The sequence below is a fragment of the Orycteropus afer genome, unplaced genomic scaffold (genome assembly GCF_000298275.1).
Source record: "Orycteropus afer afer isolate SDZICR_OR568_19922 unplaced genomic scaffold, OryAfe1.0 scaffold00233, whole genome shotgun sequence".
Taxonomy (NCBI): domain Eukaryota; kingdom Metazoa; phylum Chordata; class Mammalia; order Tubulidentata; family Orycteropodidae; genus Orycteropus; species Orycteropus afer.
The window spans coordinates 460,385-472,627 of NW_006921820.1; the positions used below are offsets into that span (position 1 = coordinate 460,385).

The 12,243-nt window shown below is 37.4% G+C and overlaps 1 protein-coding gene across 1 annotated transcript in view; it reads right to left on the minus strand.

Annotated features, from left to right (window-relative positions):
- SCAPER (S-phase cyclin A associated protein in the ER) overlaps positions 1-12,243 on the minus strand; it is a 607,935-nt gene that overhangs the window by 359,024 nt on the left and 236,668 nt on the right. The window contains exon 19 of the mRNA XM_042782062.1: positions 8,065-8,191. Coding sequence (XP_042637996.1) covers positions 8,065-8,191 — 127 coding nt within the window. The remainder of the gene's footprint in view (positions 1-8,064; positions 8,192-12,243) is intronic.

Genomic DNA, 12,243 nt, shown 5'->3' on the forward strand with positions numbered 1-12,243 from the left:
ATGCACAGGGAGATAGCTCAGGGTGCAGAAGAGTATGAAGGGATGGACACTGGGAGGAGGTAACTATGGGGAGGAAGTGGGAGGGGAGCTGCTGCAGTGTAAATTTTGGTCAATGACATGAGACAAAGTATATGTGAACTGCTGTATGAAAAGTGAATTTACTCTGTAAATCCTAAAAAAAAAAAAATTCAGCCAATGCAAACCCTATGGAGCACAGCTCTACTCTACTCACATGGGGACACACATGAAGTCCCCATGAATGGAAACTGACTTGACAGCAGCTGGTCTAATACTCCAGGAAATTCCTTATGCCCTTTTCTAGTCAATTCACCTCCCTGCAAATACAGTGAAACCTGAAAGAGGTGGAACTCATCAGGACTGCCTTGTTTTTCCAGGTCTCATAATTCTCTGCTTTTGATAAGGTCCAGTCATCACTCTTCTAATGCTCTCTATTTAGTAGAAAATATCTGAGTTTTCCTTCTCTGACAGGTTTCCGCCTTCCACAGGTTCCAGCTTTTGCCACTTTTACTGTAATTTCTTTTTTATTTTATTTTGTTTTTGTTGTTGAGAATATACAAAGCAAAACCTTCACCAATTCAACAGTTTCTACAAGTACAATTCAGTGACATTTATTACATTCTTCAAATTGTGCAACCATTCTCATCCGCCTTTTCTGAGTTGTTCCTCCTTAACATAAATTCACTGCCCACTAAAGTACCTATCTAATCTCTTTTCTTTTCAAAACAAATCAAATTAAACCTCTGTCAGATTTTTGAAATAACAATTAATTCCATCTTCCCTTATACAAATCTTCTAACGCAAGCTAGCTGAAGGTCTGAGACATTTAAATTTTCCTTTGGCCACATACTATACTTGTCACCTTCTGACAAAATATGATAGCGACCCTCCTTAGGTTTCCGAGGTGGTATCACTACGGAAGTATATTGCCCAAACTTTCTTCTGAGGGTCATATGGTCTACATACAATTATTTATCAGCAGCTATGAGGAAACAATTACATAAGTTAAGAACATAAGTAGTGAGGGAAGCAAAGTAAGAAGTTCATAGTATTGAATGCTTTCCAGTTCCTCTCAACTGAAGAATTCCAGCTGAAAATAAGAAGTAAAAACCAAACAAAATCATGATGTTTGGGGGACAAGCAGTGTCTAGCAGGACCTGCTTCTGAACACAATTAGGTTGAAAAGCTCTCAGGCCTTTAGTGTTTTATTCCAGTTATCTGTTAAACAATTATAAGCTTCAGTTGGTGAAAAGCAGAAAAAAAGGGAGGTGTGGGAGAGTTTCTACCTTTCTACTTTCCACAGGTATCCACTGTTGAAATTTTGCAAAAAGAACTGCAAAACACCAAAGCATGCCATGGTTTGCTATAGGTATTACAAAGTAAATTATGATTTGACATCTCTTAATTTAGTTCAAATTACGAATTCTGCCAGCAATGTGGTTTGCTTATTCAGGTTCAAGAGATTCACAGCTGAATCTCTATTTAAATTTGGCAGGATTCTAAAAAAGTCAGGAAAGGCAACTGGATAAACTCCATGTCCAATCCATCTGCTTAAACTGTTTACTTATGGTAACAGCATACAAATGTCTCATGTTACTGATAAACCACAGAAAGCTTCTGGGACACTGTTACCATCCAAATTTAAATGCAATGTTCATTAATGCAAATACAAATCATCTCACTTGGCCTGAATTTAACAATGGCAAGAATGAGGAAAATGTCTTTGCATGTAAGAATTTCTGGAACCTCTTATTGGAAATAATTAAATATTTCTGCAACAAGAGTCTTTGGATACTTTATTTTAACTTGAATTTTCTAATGCAATTTTATGGTGAAACATAAACACAGAAAAGTCAGAAAAATGAGAAAACATTTAAGTACAATTTAAAGAATAATTCTAATTTGAACACTGCATAACCACCACCTGATAAATAAAAAGAAGACTGGCAGCACTCAAGAAACAACCTAGGTCACTTTAACCACACCTCACACCCTCCTCTCCAAGTAAGCATTATTCTGATTTTATCTTCTTTTTAGTTTTACAAACTATATATACATTCCAAAACAATACAGGTACTTTTGTCTATGCTTGAATTTTATATAACTGGAATTATAGAGAATACATATTTTTGGTGACTTGCTTCTCACTAAAGCACTGTAAGATGCATCCATGTTGTCATCCATAGCTATAGTTTATGCATTCTCACTGTTGAATAATATTCCATTATATAAATAATTTAGGAGCCCTGGTGGCACAGTGGTTAAGGCCTCAGCTGCTAAACAAAAGGTATGCAGTTCAAATCTACTACAGACTCTGTGGGAGAAAAGACCTGGTGATCTGTTCTTGTAAAGATTAAAGTCTAGGAAACTCTATGGGGGCTGTTCTAGTTTATATACTCAGCTACTGACAGATACTTGAGTTGTTTTCCATATTTGGTGATTTATTTTAATGTGAAGGTTTATCATTTTGCTTTGAGGTTACCCTGTGATTTATAGTTTTCTTCCCAAGTTTAGCCTGTTTTGTGGCCTAACATATGGTTTATCCTGGAGCATGTTCCATGTGCACTGGAAGAGAATGTATACTGTGCTGTTTTTGGGTAAAGTGCTCTGTGGATGTCTATAAGGTCAAGTTGGTAGATAGTATTTAGTTCTTCTGTGCCTTTGTTGAGTTTCTTTCCAACTGTTCTATCTGTGATTGAAAGTGGTATTTAAAGTCTCCTACTATTACTGTGATAGCATAGTGGCTAAGGCACTTGACTGATAACCAGAAGGCTGTGGTTCAAAGCCACCGGCCACTCCTCAGAAGGAAGGTTGGACAATCTACTTACGTAGTGATACCGCCTTGAAAACCCAAGGAGGGGTCTCTATGAGTCAGGTCCATAACTTGACAGCACATAACAACAACAACAAAAACAACTATGACTGTGAAGTCATAGCTGTCTTCAGTTCTGTTAGAGTCTGGTTTATGTATTTTGGAGCTCTTTTATTGGATGCATAGATATTATTGTTATGTTTTCTTGTCCAATCGATCTTTTAATCATTATATAATGCCCTTCCTTGTCTCTTATGGTGGTGTTTTTTGTCTAAAATTAATTTTATCAGAAATTAATATTGCCAATTTGCTCTTCTATGGTTGCCATCTGCTTGATATATCTTTTTCCAACCTTTGAATTTTAGTCTTTCTCTCTAAGATGTGTCTCTTGCAGACAGCATATTGATGGGTTATGTTTTCTTATCCAATTTGCAACTCTCTGTCTCTTGAATGGTCCATTTTAATCCAGTGACATTCAGTGTAATTATTGATGAGTATGAATTTGTTAGGAGCTCTGGTAGCATAGTGCCTAAGGCACTTGACTGTGCAATCCTTCAAGATCCCAACCCAAAACATGGGGTTGTCTATAGCCCCCATCACTATAAGTCCTAGACTCAAAGTTTTTTCCCATCACCTGTGTAATGATGTCAAAAGTATTACTCAATCTCTTACCTACTTTTTTCAGATCATCAACTGTATCCAGGAGAAAAACAGCCCCAAATATCATATTCCTAGATCTTGGCCCAGTAATTCTTCACTATCTTGCTAACAATTCAGTGCAGTTTATATTTTATCCAGCTCTACTGGTTGTCATGAGTGGGAGAACTGTTCTGAATTATTAATTTGGCTAGGTCCATTCCTACAGATATTTTCAAGCTTGTTTTTTATTTCCTTAAAAGATAAAAAATGTATTTTAAAAATCTATGATGGGTAATCACAAAGCTTTGCTTGTTCTCAATCATCATAACTTACTTACTTTTGTGCTTAATTATTTTTTGACTCTGGCTACTTCTCCTTGTAACATCATTTGAGAGAACTTATCTTGAGTACAAAAGTGTCTTCCTTCAATGAAGATTTGTATTTCCTCTTGTCAGGTCTGTGGGAATACTACTAATCAATACAGGACCATGTTAGACTCAATTCACAATTTGAAATAATACAGGTGATGTGAATTTGATCTAAAAATCTACTTTAGGACTAGATTACAGTTTTAACTTCTACACTGTACCAAGATGTCTTCTTTGTAGTCCCTAAGGGTGAGGTGATAAGATTCATGATTAAGTGAAAGAGTAGGCTGTTATGGTCTTAAATTTGTAGTGGGGAAGTATCCTGTTACACTTCACACTTTGGGAAGCACATAGGCTTTTACTTTTTTGTTCCCTCACTTGATGAAACTGGCAAAATCATAACTTAGATTTGTCAGCATGGTAGATGTTCTGACTATAAGCACAACTTTCTGAATTTCTTGCTTTTGCTTCGGTCTGGTAGTTCTTTAACTTCTCAGCTCTTAGATGCTATGGTAGTAAAGCTTGTGTGTCACCTTGACTGGGCCTGGTTGAATGGCTAGGCAACTGGATGTAGCTATTTCTCATGGTGAGATTGGTAATTAACTTCTTGGTAGAATCTATTGGAACAGCTGAGTAGCAGCTGCATCAGGGATGTGGTCTGCTTCCAGTATGTAAGAAGCAACTTCTAGGAAGGTCTCTAGCTAATTGGCATGCTTGAACCCTGCATGTAGCCAAGTCATTGTTCAACCCTGCCATGCCCTGCCGATCTTAGGACTTCTCCTGGACTTGAATTAGTGGCCTGCCTTGTTGTTTGGTAACATTGGGACTGTGCCTTTTTACTTGTCAACCTTGGGTTTATCAGCCTCAGCAGCTAGCAGCTGTCAGAGTAAAGAAAAGCTTCCAGCTTCAATGGGCTGGGAGCAGGAGGCAGAGCTGAAGCCCAAGGTTGAGGGGCTTTCACCCAGCTGCTAGGACCTGGCACTTTGAACTCAGACTTAATGCCTCCAAATCGTAAGAGAATAAACCCCTGTTTGTTAAAGCCATCCCATTTGTGGTATATTTCTGTTAGAACAGCACTAGGTAACCCAAACAGATGCTTTCAAGAAAATTTAATTTTAATTCTATGCAGCATTTTTACATGATTTTGTTGGGAGAGCTGGTGTAAGTACCATAGATCACCGTATTTCTATAAACAGAAGCTGAAAGTTTTAAAAAGCAGAATACATGCAAACAAAGCTTCTAAGCCTTTAATTTCTGAACAGAAGCAGAGAATCCAAAAAGGCACAAGGGACTCGCACGGGTTTAAGAATTCATCAGAGGCCAGAAAGTGACCACACAGTCTAGCAGTCTAGTAAGTACCACTAAACCCAAAACCTTTTCAGTTTTCTGATCCCTTTCATTACAAGGGCATTTTTATGTTATCATACGTTTAACCCTTGAGCTCTAAAGTAGTGCTCAGAACTTCAGATGAACTACGAAAGGAAAAACTGTGTCAAAGCAATAACAGAAAGTATCAGTGTCCTGAGGTCTAAATTGGTCAGGTAAAGACCTCAAGATTCATCTCTCACCATTTCTCAGTGACAGCTTGCCCACATTCCACCAGCCCCACACTTGCCATTTCTAGGCTGTCTTCAAATCCCTCACTGGGTACCTGGCTATAGCTTTAATGATTTTGTTACTCCGGGCAGTTTTCCAAACAAAAAGGAACGGTTATTTACAATTCCTAGTCTGAAATCATAAATATTATCAGCTAAATTACACTTATATGTCCATATAACTCTATAAAACAGAATTCTACATAAAGTGAGTTTTTGCTAGTTAAAAAGGATTTTAGTTATAAAAGTAGCAAAAGGATCTTATTGTAGGTAAGTTTAGACTCTTAGGTGGTCCTGCAGTGTATACTCTGAGGACAGCTTTACAGCAAAGTTCCTGACACAGACCATTTAGACTGGGAGCCAGACTACATTTTTTTCCCAAAAATTATAAGGAATCGGTGGTATTCCAGTAAATTGCCCCTTTGTGAATGAAATAACTTTAGATTCTCATACTGAATACCTTTCTTACATTGACCATTTTACTTTTATATTGTGATTACTTAAATGTAAAACAATATTCAAGAGATAAAATTGTTTCAAGGTACAGTGATATTTTCAAAAATTACCTTTTAATTTCAAGTGTATGTATCTTCTATAAAAACAAAAATAATCCATATGTGCTAATTACAAAATGATGAGCGATTCTTCTCAAGGCATATCAAATCTCTAAACATGCCACCAAGCACATGTCTGAGATTTACCAGTTTCTGAACTCCTGACACTCTTAAAAGGGGTGTATTATACAGAGAACTGACTCTATATGGCCCAGTCACAATGACACTGAATATGCTGCTCTCATTTCCTACAGAGTGCTACTGTCTGAAGTCAAAATATAGGTGAGCACTGTCTTAGAACACTGGTCATTCATATGCCCAAGAACCCAGGAATTTAACCTCTGAGGTATCTGCCCTAGACTAGAGCAATTGTTCTTAAAGTAGAGTTCCTAGACCAGCAGCATCAGTATTACTGGGGAACTTGTTAGAAATAAAAATTCTTGGGGACTCACTACAGAACCCACTGAATCAGAAATCCAGAGTAAGGCTCAGCAATCTGTGTTTTAACAAGTCCTCTAGGGGATTCTGATGCAGGCTACAGTCTGACACTCATCACCTTCAGAGAAATTATTGTTCATTTGCTCTGGTACAAGAATGTTTGAATAGTAGTGTTTGTAGGCTCTCTCACATACACATGTACATGTGCACAGACACAAACATGACAACCCCAAACACAAAAGCCCTTGTCAAGAGAATGGATAAAAATATGATAGTATTAGCACATGAAGTATTAACTACACAACAGAGAAAATTAATTTAAAATCCAGCTACATTTATAAGTGTCAATAAAACTTATATTTTTGACTAAAAAAAAATCACAAGTCTACAGTATGATATTTTAAAAGGTCAAAATCAAACAGAGCTAAATAACATATTATTTAGCAATATATTTATGTGATAAAGTGATAAAGCTACTTTTGAAAAACATGGAAATGATACAACTTTAATTCTGTTCAGTACAGACCTCTGAGGGAGCAGAGGTGGGAGATGGGGTAAGGAAGGCTCACACCGGTAGCCATAAATGTACTGCTCTGGTAGCGTAGTGCCTAAGGCACCTGACTGCTAACCAGAAGGCTGGAGGTTCAAACCCAGCAGCCACTCCTTGGAAGGAAGGTTGGGCAATCTACTTCTGTAGTGATAACGCCTCGGAAACCCAAGGAGGGGTTGCTATGAGTCAGGTCTAACACGATGGCACATAACAATAACAACAGTCTAGTTCTTAAGTTGGGCAGTTCACAACTGTTCACTTTACTTACATACTTTTTAATCACTGTATCCTTTTGTATAGATAAAGTTTTACATAGTATATTTGAAACCCCCAAACAAAAAACAAACAAACAAAAAAATGCAGCTATAAACAAAGATAGCTATTATTTAAAATAGGAAGAAATTAGAAACCATCCAAGTGTTATAATTTATGTAAACTGCAGTATATTTATTCAGTTACAAAGAATTTTTAAGGATAAAAACAATATAAAATCAGTCAGATAAAATAATGTAAAAAATAGACAATAAAAGGTTTAGAATAAAAAAAAATAGATTTTAATAAGATCTGTAGATATTACAGAAAGTTTATTTCTTCTTTTTACAGTTTAAATTTTTCTATACTAAAGAATAAATTTGAAATCACTAAAGATTTTTTTAACTATCTTTGAGACATTTAATGACTCTAAGTCATTAAAGAAAACTGTCAAATCTGTTTAGAAACAGGAAAGAAATTGTTTTGTGGGCCCTTCTTCGTATTTTATGAACTTGAAATAATTCAAAGTTTCATATTTTCTATCATAAAATTGCATAATATACTTTATTACTATTATTTCTGATTAAGTAATTTCATTTTGTTTGTGTGGGGAGCTGAGAAAACCATGACTTAAATAACATTTTTTTTTCTATTGAGGGCTCCAATTAAAATGGAAAACAACTTTGATTTCATTAAAAACAAAAGTAAAAAAACATCCATCAGCTGTTGACTGGCTTCTACAAACACATGAAATGGGTATATGGAAGGGATGCAATACAACTTACCATAGTGAGAAAGGGCAAGATTAAGATTCAAAGGCTAGAGATTAGTCACATACCTCCTTTTCTAATATTCTAGCAATTTCGCCTAGGGTCCGATCCAAAGCAGAAACCTTATTGTTTGCCCATGAGCCACTGTCTTGTACTTGTAGCTGTTTTAGAAGATCTTTGGCTAATCGTTGAAGTCTTCAATACAAAATGAAAGGGAAGAAGGACATTAATGAATAAGACTATAATACTTCCTTTTCCTAAACATTTCAAAACCCTAATCACTTTCAGTATTCAATTTGAAACTGCTTCACAGAATACATGAAAAGAGGAAAAATCAGACAACTGGCTGGTATTTACTTTATATTCACAACCACAAATCCATACCTCACAGCACAAAACAGAACCAGAGGGAGAATTACCCATCCATAGGACTAACTAGAGCAACTGCTGCCATCAAATTCTGTGTGAGGCTTAAACCAGAACAGAAGTAGGGATGGCAGAGAAACTAAGAATAATAATCTGAAAGGTTTTCCACATTTTGATTTCAATTTTCTAGGCTTGTATATTATAAACACTGTATACTCTTAAAATGTTTCTGGTCCCATAGTGCCTAAGGCATTTGACTGCTAACCAGAAGGCTGGTGGTTTAAATTCCTTGGAAGGAAGACTGGGCAATCTACTTCCATAGAGATACTGCCTCAGAAACCCAAGGAGAGGTCGCTATGAGTTGAATCGACTTGACAGCAGTGAGTTTGTTTTTTTTTTTTTTTTTGGGGGGGTAGCGCTGGTGGATCTCCAAGGAGCTCTGGTAGTGCAGTGGTTAAAGCACTCAGCTGCTAACCAGATGGTGGGCAGTTGGAACCTACCAGCTGCTCCCTGGGAGAAAGATAAGGCAGTTTACTTCCATAAATATTTAGACTTAGAAACCGTATGGGGCAGTCCTTCTCTGTCCTGTAGGGTCGCTATGAGTTGGGATTGACTTGATGGCAGTAGGTTTGCTTTTCTTGGTTTTGGGATTACCTGTCACTGCTAAGGTCATTTACTTAGACAATTATAACAAATTAAGCAATTATAACAAATCTGATATTCACAAGGAAATACCACATACTGCCTAGATTGTAAGATTCTTTAGAGGGAACCGTGTGTAATACTTCTTTGTAACTCCTACTTCTGTTTCATACACCTCACTCTCTTGACTAATCATCCTATCTTGTCTCCTTACTTGCTTGAGTATGCCACTGATAGATAATCCACAGATACTCACCAGGCTCCACTCAGTGGTTCTTTCTACCTTTTCCCTATACATCATCCTGCTGTTGTCTTATGTCTATTTTTATGTATGGCAGATTCCATAGACCACCATCATAATCACTTTCTTGCAAATGTCCTACATTCCTTCTTTATTGTTCTATTTGTTTACTCTACTAGCCAAGCCCTAGCAGTGCTAACAGTCACACAAGTTTGTTTAGTCCGTATTACTGGCCAGGCATCATTATCAGTGCCCTGCATGCATTAATTTATATAACAGATTAATGAACAGCCATCAGCATTTTCCATGTCTGCACCTAGAAAAAACATATTACACCATGCAAAAGACTGGCATAACTACAGTTTCACAATCTTACTAAATCTCTCTAGTCTGTGCCCTCTCCACAAAGACTTGTTTTGGACCTTCCTCAATCTCTTCAAAGCTCTACTCTTTCCTTTCACTATTTTGCTTTCAGAAGATCTTCCATTTCATAGAGAAAAAGTGGAAGCAACTGGAACAAGAAAACCCTCCCTTTCTGCCACAAAAACTACAAGCCTATCTGCAAGCTGACCCACCATCTCCTTTGTTTCTCCTATTACAATGGAGAAAGACTCATTCCTCCTATATAAAGCTAATCCCTCCACACAGGCTCTGCATGCCTTCTCCTTTCTAGACCTCAATCTCTATCTTCTTTAGGTTTCAGGGTCTTTGCATATGCTATTCCTTCCTTCTGAAATGGCTTATCTACCCCCTCATGACCTAGAAAATGTCAACTTCTCCATTAGCTCTTAAATATTGTTGCTGTTGTTAGGTATTGGAGTTGGCTCCAATTCATGACAACTCTATATACAAAAGAATAAAACACTGCCTGGTTATGCACCATCCTCACAATCCTTGCTATACTTGAGCCCATCGTTACATCCACTGTGTCAATCCATCTTGTTGAGGGTCTTTCCCTTTCTTGCTGACTTTCTACTTTGCCGAGCATGATATCCTTCTCCAGGGAACAGTCCTTTCTGACAACATGACCAAAGCAGGTGACACTAAGTCTGGCCATTCTCACTTCCAAGAAGCATATCAGCTGCACCTCCTCCAGGACAGATTTGTTCATTCTTCTGGTAGCCCATGGTACTTTCAGCATTCCTTGCCAACACCACAATTCAAAACCATGAACTCCTTCTTTGGTCTTCCTTATTTATTGTCTAGCTTCCACAATTATATGAAGCTACTGAAAATATCATGGCTTGGGTTAGGCACACTTTAGTCTTCAAGAAGACATCTTTGCTCTTTAGCACTTTAAAGAAGTCTTTTGCAGCAGATTTGCCCAGTACAATACGATGTCAGATTTCTCGACTGCTGCTTCCATGGATGTTGATTGTGAAATCAAGTAGTATGAAATCTTTGACAACTTCCATCTTTTCTCCATTTATCATGATGCTGTTACCAATAATTTGTTATGATCTACAGAATCAAAAGCTTGGTCCAGTTGTGAGGATTTACATTTTCTTTGCATTGAGGTGTAATCCATACTGCAGACTATAGTCTTTAATCTTCATCAGTAAGTGCTTCAAGTCATCTTCACATTCAGCAAGCCAGGTTGTGTCATCTGCATAAGGCAGGTTGTTAATGAGTCTTCCTTCAATCCTGATGATGCCACATTATTCTTCATGTAGTCCAGCTTCTTGGATTATTTGCTCAGCATACAGATTGATTAATTATAGTGAGAAGATACAATCCTGATACACACTCTTGCTGATTTTAAACTATGCAGTATCCTCTTGTTTGGTTTGAATGACAACCTCCTGGTCTATGTACAGGTTTCTCATAAGCACAATTAAGTATTCTGGAATCCCCATTCTTCTCAATATTACCAATAATTTGTTATGATCTACAGAATCAAAAGCTTTTACATAGTCAATAAAACTCTGCTTTCAGCCAAGATTCACCTGACATCAGCAATGATATCCTTCATTTCAAGTCCTCTTCTGAATCCAGCTTACATTACTGGAAGTTCCCTGTCAATATACTGCTGCAACTGTTTCTGAATTATCTCCAGCAAAATTTTACTTGTGTGTGATATTAATGATATTGTTTGAGAATCTCTACATTCTATTGGATCATCTTTCTTTGGAATGGGTACAAATATGGATCTCTTCCAGTCAGCTGGCCAGGAAGCATGTTCCAGCATGGCATCCATTTGTTAAAACGTCTCAACAGGTATTCTGTCAATTCCTGGAGCCTTGTTTTTCACCAAACCCTTCAGTGCAGCTTCAACTTCATCCTTCAGTACCACTGGTTCTTGATCATATGCCACCTCCTAAAATGAATGAGCATCGACTGATTTCTTTTTGGTACAGTGACCCTGTGTATTCCTCCTTCCACCTTCTTTGATGCTTTCTGCATCATTCAATAGTTTGCCCATAGAATCTTTCAGCATTGTAACTTGAGGCTTGAAACTTTTCTTCAGTTCTTTCAGCTTGAGAAAGGCTAAGTGTGTTCTTCCCTTCTGTTTTTCTAACTCCAGTCTTTGCACAGTTCATTCTAATAACTCACTTTGCCTTCTGGAGCTGCTCTTTGAAATCTTCTGTTCAGTTCTTTTATCTTGTCAATTTTTATATTTGCTTTAGCTACTCTCCATTCAAAAGCAAGTTTCACAGTCTCTCCTAACATCCATTTTGGTCTTTTCTTCCTTTCCTGTCTTTTAAATGACCTTTTGCTTTCTTCATGGATGATTTTTTTTTTTTTAATTTATTGTGATTTGGGTGAAGATTTACAGAGCAAATTCACTTTCCATACAACAGTTCACATATACTTTGTCTCACATCATTGACCACAGTTCACCACAATGCAACAGCTCCCCTCCCACTTCCTCCCCATAGTTACCTCTTCCCAGTGACCATCCCTCCATACTCTCCTGCGCCCTGAGCTGTCTCCCTGTGCATAAGCAGCCCTTCCTTCTCCCATGATTGTTCTCTCCAGGGCATGTGTCCACTTGAGG